This window comes from Protopterus annectens, chromosome 5.part0 (assembly GCF_019279795.1).
Source record: "Protopterus annectens isolate FY-2018-M chromosome 5.part0, PAN1.0, whole genome shotgun sequence".
Lineage (NCBI taxonomy): Eukaryota > Metazoa > Chordata > Ceratodontiformes > Protopteridae > Protopterus > Protopterus annectens.
In genome coordinates, this window is record NC_056735.1 from 356,291,160 (window position 1) to 356,316,562 (window position 25,403).

Here is a 25,403-nt window from a genome sequence, read left to right on the forward strand (position 1 = left end):
GTTCAATAAATGGCTTCCTGCTCAGCAGGGCAATATAAAAGTGAAGACTAAAACATTAATTATTGTGATGAACAAAGCTATCCAAACAGTGAAAAATATTATGAGAAATCACAGAAGCAAAAGCTGCGAGGATTGCTTTTCTAAGACAATGTAAGGAATCGGACAGTCAAGGGTTGCAGAGAGAGAGATCTTTAAATCATATCTCCAAGAAAAGATACAATTACAGCAAGAACATTCCCCAAAAGCTGTCCAAAGAAAACAATTCTGTTAAATATTTCAGACATCAAAGACTACTGAAGAAACAAGACAAATATATGAATTGCTCAAGAATTAAACTTTATTCTAAGGCCCGAAAAACTGCATTTATTATAATAAAGCTGGAAATTTGCAAAGGTATTGCTCTGATGCAAAAAGTCAACAACATGCTTAGTACAGAGTTAAGCTTAACTTAAAAATGATCAGTGTAATGCAATACACGTTACCTCATTGAATGTATAATATATCTCCAGATATCTGTACATGTTATTTAAATTTTGACTAAATTGGAGATGCTGTATATGAATTACATAGCTTTAAATGCTAATGTACTAGCTACAGAATGCTGAATACACTTTTCTTCTAATGTATTTGAGCTAAATAAAAACCTCTTGGAAGTTAATCATTATCTATACTGAGTGCGTGTTATTTACCTACCTCACAGCCCTCACAAACTACAATGAAATATTCTGATGTGAGTAGGTTAGTCACATTACAAGCAGATGCAAGCCATAATGGAACTGGTGCAATTATTTTACAAGAGAATAAACCAGTTGTTTATCTGTCCAGAACTCTTGCCGACAATTAAAAATTATACACTCAGGAGAAAAAAAAAAGTTGCCTACTATATGAGAAATTTCATGACCAAATTTATGAGTGGAAAAACCTGCAAACTGAAAATGACCATCACCATCATGGCACAATGGGCACCACCATGGTTGCAAAGAATGTCATTGTGACTGCAGAAGAGAACTATGGAGCAGATATCAGTTTTCTGTATTTCCACAGCAGCAAGAAGATTTGCTTGCAAAACCACATATGAAGTCCTAACTATAATGCAGGCAACATGAGTTTAAGTAGCAGCTCAGGTACCTAATGGAACTGGCAGGGAGACAGGAAGAGAAATGAAGAGTTTACACCTGCTCGCCTTTCTTATAGTGGGAGGGGTGCATGTAAAGCACTATTTTCCAGTGAAGACTGAAGAAGCTGCCTACAGTGCCTCTCCATAAGTGGGGAGAATCTGTTCTGCTGGCTTATGCTCCTTACAAAAGTAAGGGACAGCCCAGTGGCAATACCCATTGCACTTTCCATGGACGGGGCACAAAGTACAGTTGTGTACACTTACCATAAATGTAGATGTTTGAGTGTATTCATCTGACGTCACGGAATATGAGACAGCAACTGACACAGGACCCAAGACTTTGATAATCAGGCCGACTGAGGGCTACTGCAAGCAGATAACTCAAATGTGATGACTGCAACAGTGAAACACGAAGAACATCTGAGCACACACGGTCTGCCATCTAGACCTGAAAGTCAATCTGCTCTCCAGCACTCAACTCTCACCTGGAGAACAACAAACCGGTCAACAAGGATCCTCAGGAATGAATGGACTGCAGGACTCTTAACCTAGCCTAGCAGATGCCTGTCTCTTGTTCCCAGTGGAGTGAAAGATAATGAATGAAGGTACTGGAGCAATCAGGTTGGTCCAATGGAGGGAAAAAAGGAACATTTCTTGTAGATGTGCTGGAAGTTGAGGAGAAACCAGGTTTGTTCCAGTGGAGGGAAAAAATCTTGTAAATGAATTGGAAGTTAATGTTAAAATTCCATAGTGGCCTAACACTGAAAGGAAACTGACAGCTTCAGAAATGTACTGAAAATGACCATGCGATATAAGCACTTGGTGAAATGGTCAGAACAGTAAGAAATACAGGCACACATTCCATTTAAAGGCATTAGATGAATAAAAGGCCTACTGTCAATGCTACATCAGTTAAGAAAGTCTGACATGAATACTAGAATCTTATCTAGGAATTGTCAAGTGTAAACAAAAGAGCACGTAGTGTTTTATTTTGGGCAGGTATTATATACCAAGAGAATAAAATGCTCACAACTGTGCTACAAGTAATATTTTTCACAACAACAATAATAATGCAAAGGATTTTTTTATTGCATTATGGGAAGATCGTAGAGTAATATGGAAACGGATATTCTTCAGTATCTTTGCTGACTGAGATTCAAAGTTTTCAGAAGTATAAAGTTCACGGATTATAACAGAGAAGTGATAAATGTGTCGAAAGTATATTTTCAAAGCATAGTATTAAAAATGTGGTCAATGCAGACAATAGTATACAGTAAGCAAATAACGAGTTCAAGGGATTATTGAAAAATTGGCATTTCAGCATACTGTATTTAGTCTTAACCATGTACAATTCAATGGTCAAGTGTGCTCTACTAACTATCAACAACCTCATGAATAAGTCATAGAGTATTAACAGTGACTTTTATGAAAAAATACCACTTAACTTTATTCAAATACAGTAACACTACACTACAAGGTATGGGTCCATCAGCTGCTCAGTCACAGATTAAAAAGGAGAATTTTTATTTATTTAACATTTGTTTACAGAGAAAGTGTTTATTCTTCTATTGCTCTCCATTAAACTATCATATCTTTATCACCTCACCCAGCCACATACTCTTTACCTTTCACAACCTTATCATTCAACCAACCACCTGAACTCCCCACTGCCACAATCACACACTCCTATCTCCCCCCATCTTTACCCAATAACACAGCTCTACACCTTCTCATTCAAAGTTTTCACCTCTCAGAAAAATTATATCCCCTTAGTAACTATACACCCCTTGGCCATCACAGCAGACACAAATCATTGTTTCACCCCTCTCAACTATCTTTTGAACCCCATCCTTCATTTCATTACCAGTCTTTTATCTGGTGATATCCATCCCAACCCCGGCCCCTCATCTTCCTCCTCACACAAGCCTATATTCTTTACTTCTATTAACTCACAAAGTATAGTGAATAAAGTCCCAATCCCCCATGCATGGCTTAGCTATAACAAACCTGACATTCTATCTATCTCAGAAACATAGTTAAAACCCTCTATAAAAGATTCTGAAATAACCCCACCCACCTATTCAATCATCAGAAAAGACAGGACCCAAAAGAAAGGCGGTGGAGTTGCTCTCCTATACTGCCTTCCTTGCTAGTCACCCCATATGACAAACCTATTCCTACATTTAATAATGCTGAAATACTCCTTTCTCTCCTACAAGTTAACAAGCACAAACACATATGCCTAGCATCCCTCTACATTCCCCAGGGATAATATTTCTACACTCGAAAACATTCTCTCTTGGCTCTCTGATAACATAAGCAATGAAACCATAATCCTAGGAGATGTAAACATTAATTGGACCTCCATCCAGTCTCCAACCAATCATCTTAACATCAATCTTTATAACTTTTCCCAACTAATCAACACCATAACCCACCCATCAAAGGACCCCTCCAGTGGCACCATCCTTGACTGGATTCTAGTGTCACACCCCCATTACTTTTCTGATAGCGGTACACTACCTGACCCTCTTAGTGATCATCTGCCTACTTTCACTCACCGACTCCCCTGCATCTCCTATTGCACCCACAACTACATCACTACCCGCAATAACAAAAGCTTCAACCCATCAATCTTCATAGATTCCCTAAAGGCAATCAATTGGAACAATCTAAAGACACTGCCCTTAGAAGAAGCAGTTGCCCACTTTAACTCCACCTTCTTAGGAATACTTGATTGCCAAGCCCTACTAAGAACAAAAAGAATAAAAATAAAATCTGCCCCATGGCTAACCAAAACCACATTATCAGCTATGCGCCTTAAGAGACAAAGCCTGGGGACTCTACCTGAGAAATAAGACCCCAGAACAACATATTGCATATAAAACCCTTAGAAATAAAGTTAAAAAGCTAATTATCTCTGATAAACAACAATACTTCTTCTCACTCCAAAACAATAACAAAACTAACCCCCAGAGATTCTGGAAGGGGATCTCCACCCTTCTTAACCCTAGCAAACCTCATACCCCAACCCCAGACCCAAATATCCCAGACTTGGATTTAGCTACACAGTTCAACTCCTTTGTTATCGACTCCATTAGCAAACTCACCTCCTCCTTTACAGGCCCCACCTCACCTTCTAAGACACCCCTTCCCTCTACTGCAAATAACCCTATCCCCAATTCTATTTCACCCCACCTATCTTCCACCTTAACCACCATTCAGACTCCCCCTCCACCTCTATTCCCCTCTAATTCTCCCTCTCTCCATCCTTCTCTATTTTCACTAAAACCTATACCCACTGCCACTATAAAGAAACTCCTTCAGAAACTGAAGCCATGTACTAATGCCCTGACAATATTCCCTCCTACTTCCTACGTATAGCAGCAGATGCAATTGCTTATCCTATTAGCATCTTAATCAATCGTTCCATCCATGAATGCATTGTACCCCAATTGTGGAAGCAAGCATTCATAATCCCCCTACATAAAGGAGGCAACAATTGCAACATCAGTAACTTTCGTCCCATTGCTATTCTGTCCCCCATTTCTAAACTTCTAGAAAAGTGTATACACCTTCAACTTCTGCCACATCTCTTAGACAACAACCTGCTAACCCCTACACAACATGGATTCAGGCCAAATCATAGCACTATGACAGCCCTGTTGTCCTACCTGGAGACTGTTAACACAGCACGCGATTCCGGTCACATTGTCTCCACCTTACTACTTGACCTCTCCAAAGCCTTCGACACCATTTCACATAACTTGCTCTTAACCAAACTGTCAGAACTTAACCTCTCTCCCTCTACCATAAACTGGTTCTCCAGCTATCTATCAAATAGATACCAAGCTGTAATATGGAAAAAGGCCACTTCCCCATTCCTTAGTACCCTTACTGGAGTTCCTCAAGGTTCTATTCTTGGTCCCCTCCTCTTTAATATATTTATCAATGATTATCACAAATCTATCCCATTTGCAAACATCATCCAATATGCAGATGATTCAACCATCATCTGCTCTGCCACCTCCCCCTCTCTGCTCCAAAAACTTACACAGGAAGCTTTTTCAATTACTGAACATTGGATGAAATCAAATCACTTAGCACTCAATGCCTCCAAAACAAAACTTATGGTATTTACTCCCTCAAAATCCACTTCCTTCGACATGAACTCATTCTCAATTACCAGCCAAAATAACTCACCCCTTGAACTAGTGTCCGAAACTAAGCTACTTGGTGTACAAATTGACAATCAGCTTAGTTACAACTCACATCTTCAACTAAACATTAAAAAAAAACATCAAAAACTAGGTATGCTATACCGTCAGAACCAATACCTTACAAGTTCTTCCAAAATCACACTCGCTTCCTCTTTTCTCATCCCCTCTCTTCTCTATGGGGCTCCATTATGGACCAATCTTCAGACTTCTCTAAAAAAACAGCTTTCCTCCTGCTATAACAAAATTGCCAAATTCGCCAATAGCCATAGGTCCACTACTCATCACTGTTCCTCTCTCCATAAACTAAACTGGCTCGAATTACCGAATCAACTCATATATATATACAGCTGACTTTCGCTTACAAGCTCATCCTTAGCCCCTCTCTCTGTCCCTCCCTGTCTTCCGCCTTCAAAATGCACCTACCTAACAGAGTCTTAAGGTCTAACAATCAAAACCTACTACAAGTACATAAACCATCTCATCCCCCAGGTAAACACCTACTATCTTTTAATCTTGCTCGTCTCTGGAACTCACTTCCACCATCCATTCGTACCTCCTCTAACCAGTACATGTTCAAAAAATCTCTTCATTCATACCTAAGATCCCAATGGGATTGTTCTTGCTCCCTCCCCTCATAATTCTATGTTATCCCATTCTTCTTCCCATTCTTCTTCCCATATACGATACATAACTCTTCCTATCTAAGCTTACGTTCCCTCAGAATACCTACCCTGTAATGCAAGTCTATACAACTTCTTTGAATGCATAAAACATTACTCTTTCCCCTGACATTTAATCCACATCAGATTGTATTGTTTTGAATGCTTCTTGAATTTTTGAACCTAAATGTGTTAAATGTTTTTATCTTTTACTCTGTATAAGTATTATTGTAATTTTTGCATGTACCTGTTTTTGTCTGTATTGGAGCTTTTCTCCCCAGGACTCCATTGAAAACGGGTTCTTTTGGCCCAATGGACTATCCTGGTAAACCAACTGCAAATAAATAAAATAAATAAATAAAAGTCCAACTTGTAACAAAGACAATTTTTAGCAGAGGCAAGTGGAGAAACTCTCCAGACGCATGTCTTTGTAACGTGGGAGGAAACCGGAGAACCCAGAGGAAACCCACACAAATGCAGGGAGGGCATGCAGACTCCACACAGAATGCACCCCAGCCGAGAATCGAACTGGAGAACCTCTTGCTGTGAGGAAATAATGCTACCGCTGCACCACTGCATTTTCCTACATCTGCTTCTTTGCAGACTTCTGAAAATCAAATTCAGCTGTTAAAGAGACGCTTAACAGGGTCTTCCAGTGGAGTGTTACCTGCTGGTTTGTCAATAAATTGTTATACTTATGCTATCACACTATCATACTGCTGATATCTTAGTAACTTTGATTTCTTGAGTGTGCTGCAGTGGACTGTCTGAGGTTGCATAATTCAAGAGAAAATGGAAGAGCTGATTTTTTTAATAGTTTCCCTTTCTTTCAAGTCTGTGTGACCTCAGAGGTACTGTACTGAGAGACTGGAGGTGAGGCAATGGAGTGTCCTCCTTTCAAAATCTGATGTATCTCTAGCTTGCAGGATCTTTGGTGGTGTGATTTGGTATATTTGTGATATTGTGCGACCTGGGTACCTATTTTTAGATATTTTTGGGGCATGGAATAATTGTTTGGGATCCTGCAAAATGATAAGTCAAGAAAGAAATTATATTATAAACATACAACACAAATTATAGGTTTAGCTAGGGTGAGGTGAGGAGGGCAGCAGTCCATGGAGCAGAGTTTTAGGGGATGCACGCGACAGATGCCTATAATGTCTTTAGAGTATTACTGGCAATCAGAACCGAATGCTGTGTTTGCATTTTTTTTTTTTTTTTTTTTTTTTTTTAACAAGAAACATCTTTATTAAATTATCACGTATGACATAGACAGTCATACACTTATATAAATGAAAACAAACCATACTGACATAATTGTAGTTGCAGACATTATACATCACTTACAATCTATCCAGTCACTGTCAGTCAAATACTACATAGCTCATTCAAATCCTGCCTTCTTTTCAACCTCGTTCCTCCTCTGCATGTACTGTATTATTCCCACAATTCCCATTCTTCCTATGTAATTTGCTCCTACCCTTTTCTAAAGACTATTTGCATCTATTACTTTTTTTTGTGCTCCTCAGCTTAAAGTTGAGGGGGTTGCCAGATTGGGGAATGTCATACGGCACCAGAATTGCTAGCTATGGCTCTGACACAACTATCTTCATTAAAGGAAGGTAATAAGGTGGGAATTCAGTAGAGGTCTGGAAAGAAACAACTAGAAGACTATTTAGAAGAAATGAGAGCATTTAAGGTCACTTATTTCAAACTGCTGTTGTAAAACTGCTTAGAACAAAAAAGGAATACCTGTTCAAAATGAACATCTTAAAATGATTACAAATTTTCAAGAAGCTCAAATAAAAAAGAAAATTTAATACACTTCATCCCTTAAACAGATTTTATCAGACTGAAGTGACAAAACAAAAATACTTCAACTAATAAGGTGACAGATCACAAGTTTGATGCCTCAAGCCTTTCCTTTTTAAAAAAAAGGACAAAAAAGCTTTTAATCATACGAGCATTCTGCCTAGTTTTTATGTAATCTATATGTAACCCCTTCTGTTACCTCCTCAGCCTCCTGACTTGTATAACTCATCACTTTGCTGTAATCAACTAACATATTTTGTCATTAGGCTTAGCCTGAAAGTGGTCAAGACGGACCAGTGGTCTACCTCTGTTAAATTAAAAAAATAAATAAATAAAATCTGCTTTAAGAAGTGTTGTGTTGCTGGTTCAGACTGTTTTTGGGTTGAGACCTATCCTAATTGCTATTAATGACATATTCCTTCAATGTAGTCCCAAAATGAGACAATGCAAAATGTAGACAACAGTTGTATACAAAATTTAAAAGTTAAAAGGGAAGCTTCATTCTCATGCACTAGTCATTAGCAATGACTAATACAAGTGGTATATATACATTCAACAGCAGTACTATAAGAAAATATGTGCTAGCAGTAATATGCCAATTTCAGCATCACACCTTCCTGACTTAATTTTACTTTTAGTGCTTCTTCGGAAAAATATCCAGCTTCCCGGTAATGATAATGAGCAGTCCAACAGGTCTACATCTCACACACTAGCCAAGCTCAGTATCTAATCACTGCACTCCAGGCAGTTAGTTCAATCTATTTCAAAATCAGAAAAGCATTTTCTCCAACATAAATAGCCTTGATTAAAGATGACACAAGACATTACCCAATGCTATAGTACATTACTTACTCTGAAGTCAGCTAAATAAACTTAGATAATTACAGTAGCATTACACAGCAAACAATCTTAACCCATGAATGCATATAATTGTCTTCACTGTCAATACTGATGAATGAGCTTTATATTGAGGGTCTGCCTTCTAATACTACTTTGACAGCCATTTTTCAAGGGAATAACGTGGAGTAATAGATCTTGGTGGTATCTACATCAATGACGGGTTTAAACTAGTCAGTAAAGACAATACACTACAATAATGTATTATAAAGATATTTAAATTAGATGAGTTTAGAAGTTCATTGTAGAAGGATTAAAAGCAGTCATAGTAATATATCAGGATAAGGCCTGTAAGTGGCACATCTTAAACTGGGAATTTATAGCCAGATTCTTCTTAGAATTAGGTATAATATAAAATTAAACACCTTAAAGCTCCACATAAACTTTTACTATATGATTAAGGAAGAGAATTTATCTTGGATTACACAGTTTCACCTTACCTTATTATTGAATGATTTACCATTTAACATAATTCATAACAATTTTCGTACCAGTTCTAAAAATTAAGAAACTACCAGATGATCTCTAGGGTCAGTTCTCAGTTGAGGTGTCTTCTGTGGAGTCTGCATGTCCTCCTGTGCTTATGTAGGTTTTTTTCAGGATACTCCAGTTTCCTCCTACATCCCAAAGACATGCAGCAGGCAGATTGCTAAATTTAAACCATCTGCAGGTGCATGTGCATTAAGTGTGAGACATCGAAGAAAGGCCTGACAACCTACTTCCATTGTCTGCTTGCTTAGTAAGCTCTGTGGATGTCTATGGCTAGAGGAAACAGATGTAATTTCATAATATTGGACTACATTGATAAAATCAAAAGCAACATCACTTCCAATATGCTACAAAAATCCCAAAGGATCATTAGGAAATGTACTTTTACACCCCTAGCAATACATGAAAACTTGGAACAGAATGCTTGCTAACATCGTTCTTTAAAATGACTGCATGCAAGCACTGTCCTTCACAATGTGGCATCTTTATCTGAAATATCACCAGAAGTCACGCAGACGACAGCACCATAACTCTCCAGAACTCCCACCTTCTCAGAGATGGAATGCGCCCCTTCAGACTCTCTAACCATATCATAAAGGCTAGTGATTTGATGACCTGGTTTTACTGTCAAACTCTGACTACCTGACGTACTAAGATTCTGCTTTTCCACATCCTTTTGCCAGTGTTTATTAACAGAAAAGATCAAAATGATTACTACCTATGCTCAGTTTCTCTGCTTAACACATTCCAAAATTGAAAAGTCAAAACTAAGACACGTCACAAATTCTATTTACCTGGTCGTGATGGATGCAGCTCCGTGAACCTCTTTAGAATGTTGCTGACCATAAGAGGAGCTGCACCTGAAGAGTTTTGCTGTCGTGGAATGTCTGCTTGCTGTGTTGTTCCTGATGACATATCATAGATGATTGGGACAATTATACTTATGGGCTCCTGAGGGACTGAAGTCTTCTGAGTCAATTGGAGCTGTTGGGATAAGAATATGATAAATATATTTGGAGGTTACATCTACTTCCCAGTTTTGAACATGACATTTATTATTTACTCCTGGTACCATCTCATTAAAAAGACACTGATAATGCAATGTTGCTACAGCCCTTTCTTGTTCAGCTGATATGTCTAAGTTTAAAAATGAGGTATGCACTACAGCAGGTCTATGAGAAGATACCATCTGCGTATATCATAACCAGAGAATCTGCATGGAGTCATCCATTTTCTTCATGTCTGTCCTATTCCACAGTAAAGACCAATGCAGCTGTGATATCTAACTTGGGAGGGTGGGAGGATGGCATAATGGTTAAGGTGTTTACCTTACAGATGCAAGGCGCAGAGTTTGATTCTCACATGGGGTAACTGCCTAGGCTTGAAATGGCTCATAAGGGCAGTAAGCCTAGTTCTAACTTATGAACATATGAAATCACTGAAGCAGTAAGTTGTAACATGTGTCCCAAAGCAGGAAAAAGTATCCCATGATGGTGGACAGTTGCAGGATCCTCTGAAACACATCTGTGATAAACCTGTTCTATCCCTAGACTGATCTAATAGCTTATATATAATATCTTTTAAATGTATGGACAAGAGTAAAAGCTGCTGTGCCTCTAAAATGTCTTAAGTCAAAACATTCCTAAAATATTCTGCAATAGTAGCTGCTGCTTTTGTGAAGTGAGGCAAAATAAAATTTATTTTAATGTACCAATTCTAACAAAAATCAATGGGCCAACCATTTTCAGATCACTTGCTTTGTGAAGGGTAAGACTGCTCTTCTTAAACATCTTTATTAAATCATTACATTTTAAGCTGTAACATGGGTTTATATACGTTGATCGACGAGAAAACAACCCATAATAACAGTATACTGTATACATATGCTTTCTTTTGAGCAGTTTTGAAGCAGATAAAGTGTAGACCAGATTTACTAAGAGAAAGTACAGTTTTGTACCTACCATAAATGTAGATGTTCGAGTGTATTCACTGCTGCAGTCATTACACTTGGGTTATCCTGTCATCTGGCGGTCCCGCAGTTGGCCAGAGTTCCAAAGTCTTGGTCTGGCGTTGGTTGCTGTCGCTTCTTCCCTGACGTCAGTGCGCCAGGGGTATATAAGATGCAGCCGACGCCATTTTCTTCAGTTTTTCTTGCCCCAAGTGTCCCCCAAATAGGTAGGCAATATATATCTATATATTGCTAATAAAACATACATAAAAAATAAAAACAATACCTTCAGCTACAAGCAAATACACCACATAGGTTGTATAGGATAGAAAGGTATAGATAAGTCCCAGCTAAGAAAGTGGGGATGGAGGGTGGGTAACCTGGACTGCAGCAGTGAATACACTCGAACATCTACATTTATGGTAGGTACAAAACTGTACTACGTTCATCGTGTTTCACTGCTGCAGTCATTACACTTGGGTTGATTCCCAAAGCTGTGGTTGGGTGGCTGGGTCTATAAAGGATTTGGAGTGGCTATGAGGCCCTGCAGAACTGCAGTGGCAAAGCCAGCTCTGGATTTGGAGTAAAGAGGTAAGTGGTAAGTGGTAATGCTTGGTAGAGGTGTGCACTGAACTCCAAGTTGCAGCTTCTAAAATATCCTTGGTTGGTACTCCTCTAAGAAAGGCCACTGAAGTGGCTGTCGCCCTGGTAGAATGAGGCCTAATGTTGTTAGGCACAGTTTTTCCATGTTGTGTGTAGCAGAAACGGATACAGTGTCCTAGCCGCTTTGAAATGGCCTGCTTTGAAATAGCCTTTCCCTGTGATCCTGCAGCATATGATACAAACAGTTGTTCAGTTTTCATGAAAGCTTTGGTTTTGTCCAAGTAGAAACGTAACTGCCTGTGTATGTCCAATGAGTGAAGAAGTCTCTCTCCTTTATTTTGGGGATTTGGATAAAATGTTGGCAAATGAATAGTTTGGTTAAGAGCCACACTGGATACCACCTTTGGCATAAATGTAGGGTTTGTTCTTAAGGAAACCCTGTCTTGATGAAAAATGATGAAAGGTTCCACTGCCATTAGTGCCTGTAAATCTGAGACTCTTCATGCTGAAGTTATTGCCAGCAGCAGAGCAGTTTTCCATGACAAAAATTTTAATTCTGCTGAAATGGCTGGCTCAAAAGGTGGTAAAGTAAGTTTTTCCAAAACAAAGCTGAGGTCCCAAGTTGGTGTTGGTGCTCTCCGGGGCGGTCTTATGTTTTTAGCCCCTCTGAGGTATTGTCTTAGTAATGGGTGAGAAAAAATCGGAGGATCCGTGTTGTAATGAGCTGAAATGGCAGAGGCGTGGATCTTAATAGATGAAAAGGAAAGGCCTTTGTCCAGCATCTCAGTTAAGTATTGTAATATCTGAGGAATATTTGGAACAAGAGGGTCAAGGCCTTAAGCCTGGTTCCAGGCACAGAATCTATTCCACTTTTCTGAATAAGATTTCCTGGTGCTGGGCCTCCTGGCCTCCAAAATGACATCCATAACAGCTTTAGAGAGTGGTGTTGGCTGGTTGGCCATTATATCTGCCATGCAGCCAGATTTAAGGTTTTGAGCTGGCTGTGCAGGATCTGATTGTTTTGCTGAGTCAGAAGATGAGGAATTTGAGGTAAAATCCATGCTGGGCCTTGAGCCAAATTCTTTAAGATTGGGTACCAGTGCTGGCGGGGCCAGTCTGGAGCAATCAGGATCATTTTTGGTCTCTCTAGTCTGGCTTTTAGGAGTACCTTTGAAAGAAGAGGCAGTGGTGGGAAGGCATAAACTTTCAGTGTTTTCCAGCTGAATGAAAGAGCATCCACTTTCCATGCTTGTGTGTGGTAAGTCCTTGTGCAGAATTTCTGTAGTTGGCAGTTCAGAGGGGAGGCAAAGAGATCTATGTCTGGGCACCCCCATTTTTGTGTTATCATGCTGAATACTTGTGGATTTAATTTCCATTTGTGAGGGTCCATGATGTTTCTCCTTAAGTCGTCTGCCAGAGTATTTTTCTTCCCTGGTAGGAACTGTGCTTGCAGATGAACTTGATAGGTCAGTGCTGTGTCCCACAAGGTCATGGCTTGTCTGCATAGGGGGTAGGAATGAGTGTCCCCTTGCTTGTTTATGTACCACATAACTGTGGTGTTGTCCATCTTTAGTAGTAGTTGTCCTGGATGCAGAAGGTCCTTGAAGGCTGTCAGGGGATTTTGTACAGCTAGCATCTCTTTTTGATTGATGTGGAGATGCATTTGTTCTGCGGTCCACTTGCCCTGGATACATTTTCCTGCCATATGTGCTCCCCAGGCATAATCTGATGCATTTGTTGTGATTGTCTGCCTGGCTGTGGGTAAAGTGAAAGGCTGTCCCTTGTGGTGACATGCCTGTGCTCACCATCAAAACTCTTGTTGTAGGCAGGGAATGGGTGGTATTATTGTTTCCAAGCTGTGACAGTGTTGAGTCCAGACACTTTTTAGATACCACTGTAGCTTCCTCATATGCAGTCTGGCATATGGTATTAGTAGTATGCAGGACGCCATGAACCCCAAGGCCTGCAGAATTTTTCTTGCAGGGAGTTGGGTTTTTGTTGCCATCAATTGAAAATATTGAGACAGTTGCCTTTGCTTGTCTGGCGTGAGATAAGCCATCTGGGCAGTTGTATTTAAGCTTGCACCCAGGAATATTATCTCTTGTGAGGGCACTAGTTTTGACATCTTTTCGTTTATTGTGTATCCTAGGCCCATAAGTAATCTTTTTACAAACGCCAGATGCTGTAGTAGAATGTCCTTGCTCTCTGCTTGTATAAGGCAGTCGTCCAAGTAAGGATATATTTGAATTCCTTTCTGTCTGCAAAATGCAATTACTGGTGCCAGGCATTTTGTGAAGACCCTGTGCGCAGTAGATAATCCAAAGGGCAGTGCAGAGAATTGGTAATGCATTCTGCCAGCTAGGAATCTGAGGTATCTTCTGCAATTTTGTATGATTGGGACATGCAGGTATGCCTCTATGAGGTCCAAAGTAACAAGCCAAGCCTTCTTGTCCAGCATGGGAAGAAGTTGCTGTAGTGTCAACATTTTGAATTTTGGAATATCCAGGTAAGTATTTAGAATAGATAGGTCCAGTATGGGTCTCCAAGCTTTGTCCTTTCTGGGGACCAATAAAAGTCTTGAGTAAAATCCTTGTCCTTGTTCCTGTTCTGGTACTTTTTGAATAGCTCTCATGTCCATGAGGGCTGTAATTTGTTTTTGTGCCTCTGCCCATTGATTTTGTGGCAAATCTGGCATTCCTTTCGGCCTTGGTAAAGTGTGAAAGTGGAACTTGTAACCTTGAGACACAATATTCAAAACCCATTTGTCTCGGGTGATTATATGCCAGTTTTGTGAAAAAAGTGCTAGTTGCCCCCCTAAGGGAGCTGCCAAAAGGTAAGAGCTTGGCATTTGAAAGGGGAAGTCATTGGGACTGTTTCCTGTAAGGTTGTGACTTGTCTTCTCCTCCTTTAGGGGTCGAAGCACCCCACTGTCGTGGTCTGTAAGAACCTTGGGGCAGAGATCTGCCTCTGGGGCGTCTGTATCTGCCTCTTTGTTGTCTGTCTGACACTGGAAAGGACCAATTTTTAGAAGGCCAATTTCTGCTAAATCTAGGAGGCTGTACCTGTAAGAAATCCTTCACTGTCTGCATAGATTTTGCCTTATCCTCCATTTTCTTTAATACCTCTTCAGCCTTAACACCAAACAAGATGGTATGTTGTAAAGGAGCATCCAATAATTTTGCCTTAACATGATCTGGTAAACTTTGTTCTTTTAACCAAGCATGCCTTCTTATCACAGATCCTGTAACTGTGGCTCTACAAGACGCCACTAATGAATCAAAACCACATTGCAGAGCATGCTTTCCCACTTGTTCAGCAGCATGCAATAAATCCTGCATTTCCTTATGATCAGGACCTTCTAAGCTTGTAGGCATTTTCTGTTTTAGCAAAGACATTAAATATTTTTGGTATTTAAGCATGTGGAACTGGCAATTTAAGGCCCTTACTGCTAAAGTTGCAGAAGTGTAAACTTTCTTCCCCCATCTATCCAATGCTCTGGAATCCCTGTCAGAGGGTACTGGATTTTTTGCAGAGGAAGCCTTTACCCCTTTGGGACCATGGGAAATAGTTTCTGGGTCAGCAGCAGGGTTTTTATAAATACATTTGTGAGAGTCAGGGACTCTGTAGTACCTGTCTGGCTGGACTGGAGCTGGGGGCAAAGAATCAGGGGTTAAACTAGATTCAGAGAACACATCATCTACAATATCTAACACAGGCGGAATCGCCAAGGGCCTGTGCTGGGGCAATAACAGAAAATCTCTGAGCCTTTTCTTGGATTCTGAATAATCCTGGCCCTCCCAATGGAAATGCTCCCTCATGGTATGTAAAGTTTCCCCAAAAGAGTAATCCTCAGGAGGAGAGGCTGAAGGGATTGATTATTCAGCATCAGAGTACTCATGGGGGGGGGGGGGTAAAGAGTATCCTTGGTCTGAAGAGGAATCAGAGGAAATGGAAGCCTGGTCAGAGGAATCAGTCTGCATCCTGCCTAGGCCTTTTATCAGGAGGGGGATGAGAACCCCCTGATCAGAGTAATCTGGTCTTCAGCCATTTTGAGCATCTGTTTCTTAGGCATTGAGGCCTGTCCAGGAGAGTGCTGTACTTGTTTCTTTGTCTTTAATGGAGTCTTTGACTTGGTTGTTGTTTTGATGGTAAGCTGTGAAGGTCTGAAAACACTCTCAGAAGCCGATGCCTGCTCAGCGGCTCCGGACCCATCTGAGGGAATTGTTTCCGTAGGCCTAATACCTTGAGTTTCCAGAGGCCTAGATGTCTCCACGTGGGAGTCGGAGGCAGCCTGTGGCTCTGAGGCAGCGGGAGTCAGGGGCTGCAAAAGCACCTCACTTAGCACCGGTGACTGGCCTGGACGAGGCTTCGTCGTCGACTTTGGACCTCGGTTGCCTGTCCTTATCCTTGTCTTTGCGTTTTTTGTGTATTCCGGTCGGTTGTTCCGATGGCATGGTATAATTGAACCTTCGGCCAAAATAATGGCGAGCAAAATCAAACCGACGTTTAATAGTGTGTTTGTTAAATCTAGCACAAAACCGACTAGTGACGTCGTGATCTGGGCCTAGGCATGGAATACAGTAAGAGTGGAAATCCTTATGAGGTATTTGCTTCCCACAAGAAATACAATTATTAACTTTTACTGACATCGGTTTTCTGAGGCAAGAAATAGTTTCCCCAATGGGGTACTTAGCTTTATTGAAGACTTCGGTTCTGAAATTCGAATTTGAAAATCTCAGGAGTCAGCCGACCGGCACTTGCGAACTGCTTTTGCTTCGGGCACCGCGCGGCAAGAAAGACTGAAGAAAATGGTGTCGGCTGCATCTTGTATACCCCTGGCGCACTGACGTCAGGGAAGAAGTGACAGCAACTGACGCCGGACCAAGACTTTGGAACTCTGGCCAACTGCGGGACCGCCTGATGGCAGGATAACCCAAGTGTAATGACTGCAGCAGTGAAACACGATGAACATCATGCTCTTTTAGCACATTATTTCAACTATCATCAAGATTGTGTTGCAAACATCTTCCAGCATTCTGCTAGTTGGCAGCCACCACTCCTGGCATAATTTTTTTACTGACACACTCTCACCATAAAACAATGTGTGTTGAAATTTACACATCAAAAGTTGTAATTTAAAGATTCTACCTCCCTGAAGTGACTGCCAAGAAAATAAAAATTCTATGAAAATTAAGTCCATTGCAGACGTGTAGCTTGCTTTAAGTACCACTTGGGGCTGCTCTCCATAATGGTGCCATACCTGTTCATTTGAACAGCAAGCAATACAAAACAAAAACAGAAAGCCAACCAGGTGGCGGCCAGATACATGCCCCCCCAACCTGCAACCCTTCAATGGAAGAGCGAAGAAAAGGGTCAGTGTGTTCAACTGGCACATCAACCAGGTAATCTAGATACACACTCCTGCCTGCCCCAGCTCTGAAATGCAGGAGCCAATCAGGTCCCATTTCTGCACCCTACCTTCAACCCTCCTTCCTCAGGCATTAGTAATAAAAAAAAACAAAAAAAAACTTTATTTTCTTTTTAAACTGTACTAGTTGCAAGAAGTGTTGCAAGCAGCTGTTACATTTTATACTTCACACAGAGCTAACTGGAAAGCAACAAAGAAAAAAAAAAAGTTATGTACTCACCATAACATTCCATCTGTATTGTCAATTTTTTTCATCTCTCCTCACATACGGGATCATATCCAACTTGGCAGTTACTATGCTCATGGCAACCAAAAAGCTCTTGGATACCTCCCCTTACCCACAATGCATGTCTCCCTGTTAGGTCAGATCTTGTTTGCTAGGATTATTCCCAGAAAAAAAGGAAGTGAACTTATATTTGAAAATGTTTTAAGGAGAACACTTCTAGAATATTGGAGATAATAAAGATGGCCTAAATTATGCTTCCCATCCAACCAGAAAAAACAAAGGTAGGGGGCTTAGAGGGAGGTAACATGAGGAGTGATGAAAAAATCGACAATACAGATGGAACGTTATGATGAGTACATAACTTCCTTATCTGATGTTATCAATTTTTCATCTTGTCCTCACATATGGGACCCAGTCCCTAGCTACCTTTACCCCAGGGTGGACTCAGGGAGGAAGTTTCTCAGAACCATCGATCAAATCCAACTTGCAATGAGTGATAAAGGTATGATGACTGGCCCATGTGGCCGCTGCACAAATCTCATCCATGGAGGCATTAGACTGGAAAACTGCAGAAATGGCCATGGCCCTGGTTGAGTGAGCTCGAACAGGTTTGGAAGGATCTATACCTTTTGTGGTGCAAATGAAAGAAATGCAATCAGAAAGCCATCTTGCGAAGGTAACTTTGGATACTGGTAGGCCTTTCCTAAGGCCTGTAAAGGAAATAAACTGACTTGCTTTACGAAACTCTTTAGTCCTATGCAAATAGAAACGTAATTGTCTATGGACATCCCACAAATATAGAACATTTCGCCTTTGTTGATGAAGTTAGGAAAGAACACAGGCAAATGTACGGTCTGATTAATATTAGTCTGTGAAACAACTTTAGGCAGAAAAGAGGGGTTGTTACGCAAGGAGAGACTGTCTTTATGAAAAATCAGATACGGAGACTGGGAGAAAAGTGCCTGAATTTCTGATATTCGTCTTGCAGATGTAATGGCCACTAGGAAGATAGTTTTCCATGACAGAAATTTTATATCACAAGTTGCTGCAGGTTCAAACAGGGGCTGAACAATAAGACGTAGTACCAAGTTTAGGTCCCATGGAGGAGAGCGATCTTTGTGAGGTGGCCTTAACAACAGCGTCCCTTTATAAGAAGGCTTTGCAAAGCTTATGGGAAATCAGAGGCAAGTTATTTTTCCCAATGTGAAAATCTGAGACAGCTGCTAATTGTAACTTAATTGTAGAGACAGCTGCCCCATTATTAAAGATGTCAGCTAAAAATTCTAGAAAGGAGTAGATAGGTGCTGTTAAGGGATCTACATTATGGTGCCAAACCCAAATTACAAACCTCTTCCATTTACTCCTATAAAGCTTTTGAGTGGATGACTTATGGGAGGACATCAAAATATGATGGACCGGTGAGGACAGCATCGATTCTCTGGCAATCAATGGAACTGGGTGAACCAAGCTGTCAGTTTGAGGTTGGGAAGATTGGGATGAAGCATTCTTGTTGGATGTGACAGAAGGTCTGGAACAGGTTCCACAATCCAGGGCTCCTTCTGTAAATAAAGCCAGAGGAAGGGAAACCAGATTTGTAGAAGCCAAAATGGGGCAATGAGGATTACTGTTCTCTTCAACCTGTTCATTTTCTGAAGGAATTTGGGAATCAAGGGGATGGGAGGAAAGGCATACAATAGACCGGGAGGCCAATTGTCCTATGACCTCAGGGATTTCCCCCAGTGGGGTGATCAGGGCAAAGTAGCTACTGCATTTGTTGTTTAGAGGGAATGCAATGAGGTTGCAGCAAGGCTGGCCCTTTCTGCAGAAAATGTCTTCTGCTACTGTCTAGTTGAAGGACCACTTGTGAGGCAAGAAAGGCAAACACCTTAACCATTAGGCCACCCTCCCAATGGATCTGCTCAATTTGTCCATTATCATGTTGGACTTTCCCAGAATGTGCACTGCTATAAGAAAGGTTGGATGAGATTACTCATTGCCACACACAGAGCGGTTCTCGACAGAGGGTATGATCTGGTTCCTCCTTGCCTGTTTATGTACCAGACAACAGACATGTGTGACTGAATCGCTACTATTCCTGGAGGAAGGGCAGTCTGAAATGGCTGCAATGCTAGAAGCACTGCCCTCATTTCCAGGATGTTTATGTGCAGATTGGCAGAGCAGGCACCTTGGACTGTCTTCCCCAGAAAATGCCTCACCCACCCCACCTGGGAAGCATTCACTGTCACCGTGGCTTGTGGCTGAGGAGGAACACAGGGTCACCCTTGTTTCAACTGTGCTGAATGAGTCCACCATGAAAGGGCTCTTTTGCATGTGTCTGTTATGAGAATTTGGCAAGACATCGGTTGGTGGAAAACTGACCATTGGGCAGCTAGAAGCCTTTGAAGTATTTGCATGTGAAATCTGAATAACGGAACTAAAACTATAGCTGTAGCCATTGATCCTAAAACCTGTAGAACATGATGGGCCGCTACCTTCTTGTTTCGGATTAATCTGTGTGTTTGTTGCCTGACTGCCAACACTCTGAAGGGTGGAAGTTTCTGAGTTCTCAGAGTTGTGTCCAGCAGTGCTCCTATGAACTCCAGTGTTTCAGAAGGGTCCAGGTGTGATTTTTTTTTTGTAATATATGGTTATACTTTGTTCTGTACAGATTTGAAGAACAGAGTCTCTTGCACTGATAAGTAGATGCCTGGTTGGGGCGGATATGAGACAGTCGTCTAAGGAAGGAAACGCACCGAATCCTTGTCGATTCAGTTGAGCTGCAACCACTAAATGTATTTGGTGAACACTCTGGGGGTGGTAGTGAGACCAACAGGCAGCAATCTGAACTGATAATGACTGGCTCCCAGCCGGAAGCATAAGTGTCTTCTGGATCGTCTGTCCATTTTTGTATGGTAATACGCATCCTGAAGGTCTATGGAGCACATCTAATTTGTCTGTTCCAAGAAAGGAAATATAGACTGAACTGTGATCATCTGGAACTTGTGGCATCAAACTGACTTGTTTAATCTGCTGAGATCCAGAACTGGTTTCCAGTCTTTGAAACTAAAAAGAACCTTGAGTAAGTTCCAAATCCTCTCTGGTCTTGGGGGACCTCTTTGATGACTTTTTCTAGCAGTTTTTGAATTTGAATGACTTGCTTGATCCCTTTGACTAGGTAGAACATCTGGGATTTTTTGTTGGGGGGTTGAGAGAAGGGGATTTGTAACTTCTGGATAGTATCCTCTGCACCCACATGTCAGTAGTTATCTTTTGCCAGGCTCTCCAGTGTAGGGATAGTCAACCCCGAATGCCTCCACAGGTGGGCAATCAGGCCTCCTTTCAGAAATGCTGGAAGGATTTCCCAGAAGAAAGATTCTTGGGACTCTTGATTCTGCAGGCCTCCACTGCCACGAGGGCAGCATCTTCCATTACTGTTCCCCCTTCTGCCTCTGGGGGAAAACTCTCCACATGGTCCTTGTAAGACCCCTGAGATTTCTTGAACCACATTTTACTGCCACCGCTCTGACAAACAGGGTAAGGTCTCTGAAGGGCAGAAAAACATATCCCATGGAAGGAAAGGGTCTTACCTTCTTTTTCACACCTGGATAATGTATCTTTGACTTTGGGACCAAAAAGGGATGGGCCGTCAAATGGAGCATTGACAAAGACTTAAAAGGCTCCGCAAAATCGCATAGGCGCATCCAGGTATGCCTCATCATAGATAATGCCTCATCATAGATATGCAGGAACCCGCCACTCTACTCGTTCACTTGGTTGCATACACGATCAGCCTCATGGAAGAGTTGGCTACAGACTGTAGGATCACTACCTGGGATGCCAGCTGTTCTCGTGCTCCCTCAATTTCTGCTCCTTCAAGAGTATCCGACAGTGCCTTGATCAGATCCCTTTGCAACCTGGTGAAATGGGGGAAGGTAGTTCAGTGGTCAGAAGGCAAAAGTCGCTGAAGAAAAGACTTGCTTCCCGCATCCATCCATTGTCCTAGAATCCTTATTAGGAGGATGAATAGTGCAACTCTTCTCTGATAGTTCTTTTTTGGTCACCGCCGCCGCCACCATGACCATGGCATCTACTGCAACCCCTTTCATCCAAAAAGCCTTGCTAGCTGGAGTGGTAATTTTGTTTGGTCTCCAGGGTATAGGTTCAATGGAATCTGGTACCACGCCCACTGAGAGATCAAACCTATGAGCTAATTGGTGGGTGGAGTCACCCAGGAGGTTGATGGTTGGGAACCAAAGGCCGCCAGGTACACAGACTCCTCAGGTGAAGGATTACTGGACCTTCAGCCACTTCTCTATTTTAAAATCTCCAAATATCCTCAGGAGGTGACCGCGGGGATCCTTTTCCCTCATCGAGGTCGGTGTCCTCTGTAGCGGACTCCTCCATGGAGTCCAAATGCTTTCTCTTACAAGGCCTCTTCTGAGGGATCTCCTCAGTGGGATATTCTGGGGAAGTATCAGAAAAGGCAGGGGTATCCTGGTGACCAAGGTCCTGTTGTCCCTGTGGAATGTCCTGGTCAGAAGAAATGCGCAGGGAACATTGATGAGATTGAAGGTCCGAGGGGGCAGGTGACTTTCTAGAAGCTGTGGCAGCTGCAACCCACTCCAGAGCCCCAAAAGTTGACAGCTCCTGAGTGGAGAGGGACTCCGGCTCTGACAAGCCATGCTTACGGGACACAGCCGAGAAGACAGCTCACCCAGGGTAGAAGCTGGCGCACTGACTGTTCCGAAGATCTGGAAGGCTCAGAGCTCTTCGACCTTTTCCTTGCCAGAGAGCTCCTGTAGCCGCAGCGGTCTAATCCAAGGAAAGAGACATCTTTGGATCAGAGATGAAAGACACCAGGCATATTGGATACGATAACAACGAAGCTTGCCCTGAAGTCGGAGGAGGAGTTAGTGGAGGATTGGATGGCTTGGGTAGACTTTAGGCCATATGGGTTGGGGCTGAGGTGGACTTAGTAATGCCCTGCAACCACAAGATAGTCTGTATCATTTGTTCCACGTTTTATTCAGTAAGGCTGCTAGTTGAATGGGAAGAAGACGCTGATGGGGATTTAGGCCTGCTCAAAAAGGGGGATGGTACCCTCGAAGGAACAGGGTCTATAGTTGGGGAGTACTGAGTACTTGGAAGTGTCATAAATGGTTTAAAGGGGCTGATGGTCAGATACGACGTCAATGGATCCAATCTATCCTTACCCGATAGACTCGGAGCCGAAGAAGCCAGATCCAATAGAGAAATGCACGGCTCCAAATGCTCCAAACAAGTCTCAGATTCAGAAGATTTGGAAGGTTTCAAAGTCTTAGATACCGGCTCCAAAGGATCTGTAGGAGCCAAGGAAGGCCTCTTCTTTCCTCTGTCACCACTTTAGGAGGAAAAGGAAGAAGCAAGACTTGAATGAACAGACTTTGATTTGGAAAATTTCACAGATTTGAGATCACTACCAGAAATGGCCTCTTCGAACGGAGATGGTAGCATGCCCCTCAAAATTAGTTTATACTTCCTTTCAACCAAAGCCCTGTGTTTGAAGGAATGGCAAATAGCACAATCTTCCTGCAGATAAAGGGGCCCCTGACAGTATACGCACAGAGAGTGCAAGTCACTGAAGGGAATTTTGTGACCGCACTTTGTGCATTTCTTAAAGCCTGCTGGCTTATTCTGGTTATCAGCCATGAAGATGATGAAAGGCCGAGAATACACTCACACACACATAAGCACACAAAAGGGCACACCGAAAGAGGAAAGTTTTTTTTTTTTTTTATTAAGGAAAGAGAGGGGAAAACAGAAACTACTAACAGTAGTATTTAGAATACCGCTAAGGGTATAGGGGAGAGGGGAGAGTTACCTATTAAAAACGGTTACTAGCCGGAAAAAAAGGGAGACAAAGTGAAAATAACCTAATAAAAAAGCGGTTGGTTACTACTTAAAAAAAATAGAGTCCAGAGACTAAGAGGAGATAGAAGAAAGCTAACTACACAAAAACAATCAACAATTAGGAAAGAAAAAGAAAAAAATTATTGTAAATATCACCTGACAATCCAAGAGCTAGAGGTTTAGACCATGTCTTCGCTAAGCGGCAAATGAGATCTGAGATAACAAGGAGAGATGTATTGTGGGTAAGGGGAGGTATCCAAGAGCTTTTTAGTTGCCATGAGCTTAGTAACGGCCGAATCAGATCTGATGGATCGGATCTGGACCCATATGTGAAGACGAGATGAAAAACTGACAATATCAAATCAAATATTTCTTTCACTGTTGAACTGTAGCAAGCATGGAGTGTGGTACAGTGCTCAGGTCTGAGTGCAAATGCAATACTTTCTTTTAAAAGGCTGATCCGATCGCACCCCTTAAAACATTGCGGTGGGGGAACTGCCTCCTTTGGTCCATCCTAGCTATACTATTGGTCCATTGAATCAGCTGGTTAAATATGTAGAAAGAATCAATTTTTCCAGCATAAAGTTCAAGTCCCAGGATGATGAGACTTGTTTTCTTGTAAAGTACGTTTAAGTAATTAAAAATGAAGGATTAGCTGTTATCTAAGGGAATGCAGAAATGTAGGCTGATTCATTGAGGAATAAGCTTAGCTTCAAAGTGATGTCTGAAGCAGTCTAAAAGTCCTGGGAATTTCAGTTACAAAGGTTGTTTTGCCCATTTTCTGAAAATCTTTATGTCTGACTACAATACTTTTGCAGTATTATTTATTTGTTAATGTGCGTCTCAGACTCAGTTATGATTTTCAGTATTCCAAAATAAATTACTGCACTGTTAAAATAAATATTTTAAACCATAAAGCTGAGAGACTTAAAGCTAGGGCAAAGACAGTACAGGTGTATTAGGGACTTAATTTAATAGTCAAATTTTGAATATACTCATTGTTGTGGTCATTACGTCTGGGATTCCTGCTGGTTAGACTTCCAAAGTTTTATCTTTAATTACCTTCTTCCCATTCTGAGATCAGGATATTGTGTTATAAGAGCAGCACTGGCCAATGTCATTTTCTGATACTTATTGACCTGATTGGACAAAAAAAATTGTCTTGGGTCCCAGAGCACAAATAGACCTAGGGATATTATCCTCATGGACAAATATTACAGCGAAGGCCCACATCTGATGGAGAAATAAGATGAAAGGGTGTCCACTCCAACTCTTAGATGACTAAGCAGGATAACACAGGAAATTGCAACAGGGACTGCAACACTGAATACACTCAAATATCTACAAGTACAGTGAGTTCTTAACACAACCATTCTACGTCCTTTGTAATAGTAACTATTGCAGCCATCACGTCTTAGAAGACTCTCATATTGTAAAGACCAAAGGATGGATGTCCCTGGCTAGGCTATCGGGAGAGCAGACCTTGGAGAATGTTCATGGCCAAGCCACCCCTGGCCCTGAATACAGACTCCAAATTGCAATGTTTACAAAAGATGTGAATAGAGGACCCATGCAACTGCTTTCCAAAACTGACTGGGCATCACCCGCCACAATACGTCCTGTGGTGCCTGTTGTGGCTCTAGTTGAATATACCTTTGCATGGCCTGGTGCATGTTTCCTATGGGAAGAGTAACAAAACCCAGTATAGTTTGTAAGCCATTTTGGAAGAATTTCCTTGCTGACACACTCCCTTTCCCTTCTCTGCCCTCTGTAAATAAGGCAAATAGCTCTAGTTTTATTTAGACAGAATCTTAACTGTAGATGCATGGCAAAGGCATGCAGAGTTTTCTCCCCATTCTTCTTTGGGTCAGGAAAAAACAAAATAAGGTGAACTGCCAGATTTAAGAAAAGCCCTGTAACCAATTTGGTCATGAAGGAGGGGCCAGTATGGAAACTGACTCTCCTTGTGGAAGATCAAAAATGTCAGTTTACACATTAAGGCTTGCTGATGTTACAATCACCAAATATAGCATCTTCCAGGAGAAGTAAATTCTGAGCAGCTGAAACAGCAGGTTCAAAGGAGGCCAGGGTTACCCTTTCTAACACACAACTGAG

The 25,403-nt window shown here is 41.5% G+C and overlaps 1 protein-coding gene across 1 annotated transcript in view; it reads right to left on the reverse strand.

Annotated features, from left to right (window-relative positions):
* MED14 (mediator complex subunit 14) overlaps positions 1–25,403 on the reverse strand; it is a 1,872,212-nt gene that overhangs the window by 23,909 nt on the left and 1,822,900 nt on the right. Inside the window, exon 27 of the mRNA XM_044071834.1 lies at positions 9,989–10,178. Coding sequence (XP_043927769.1) covers positions 9,989–10,178 — 190 coding nt within the window. The remainder of the gene's footprint in view (positions 1–9,988; positions 10,179–25,403) is intronic.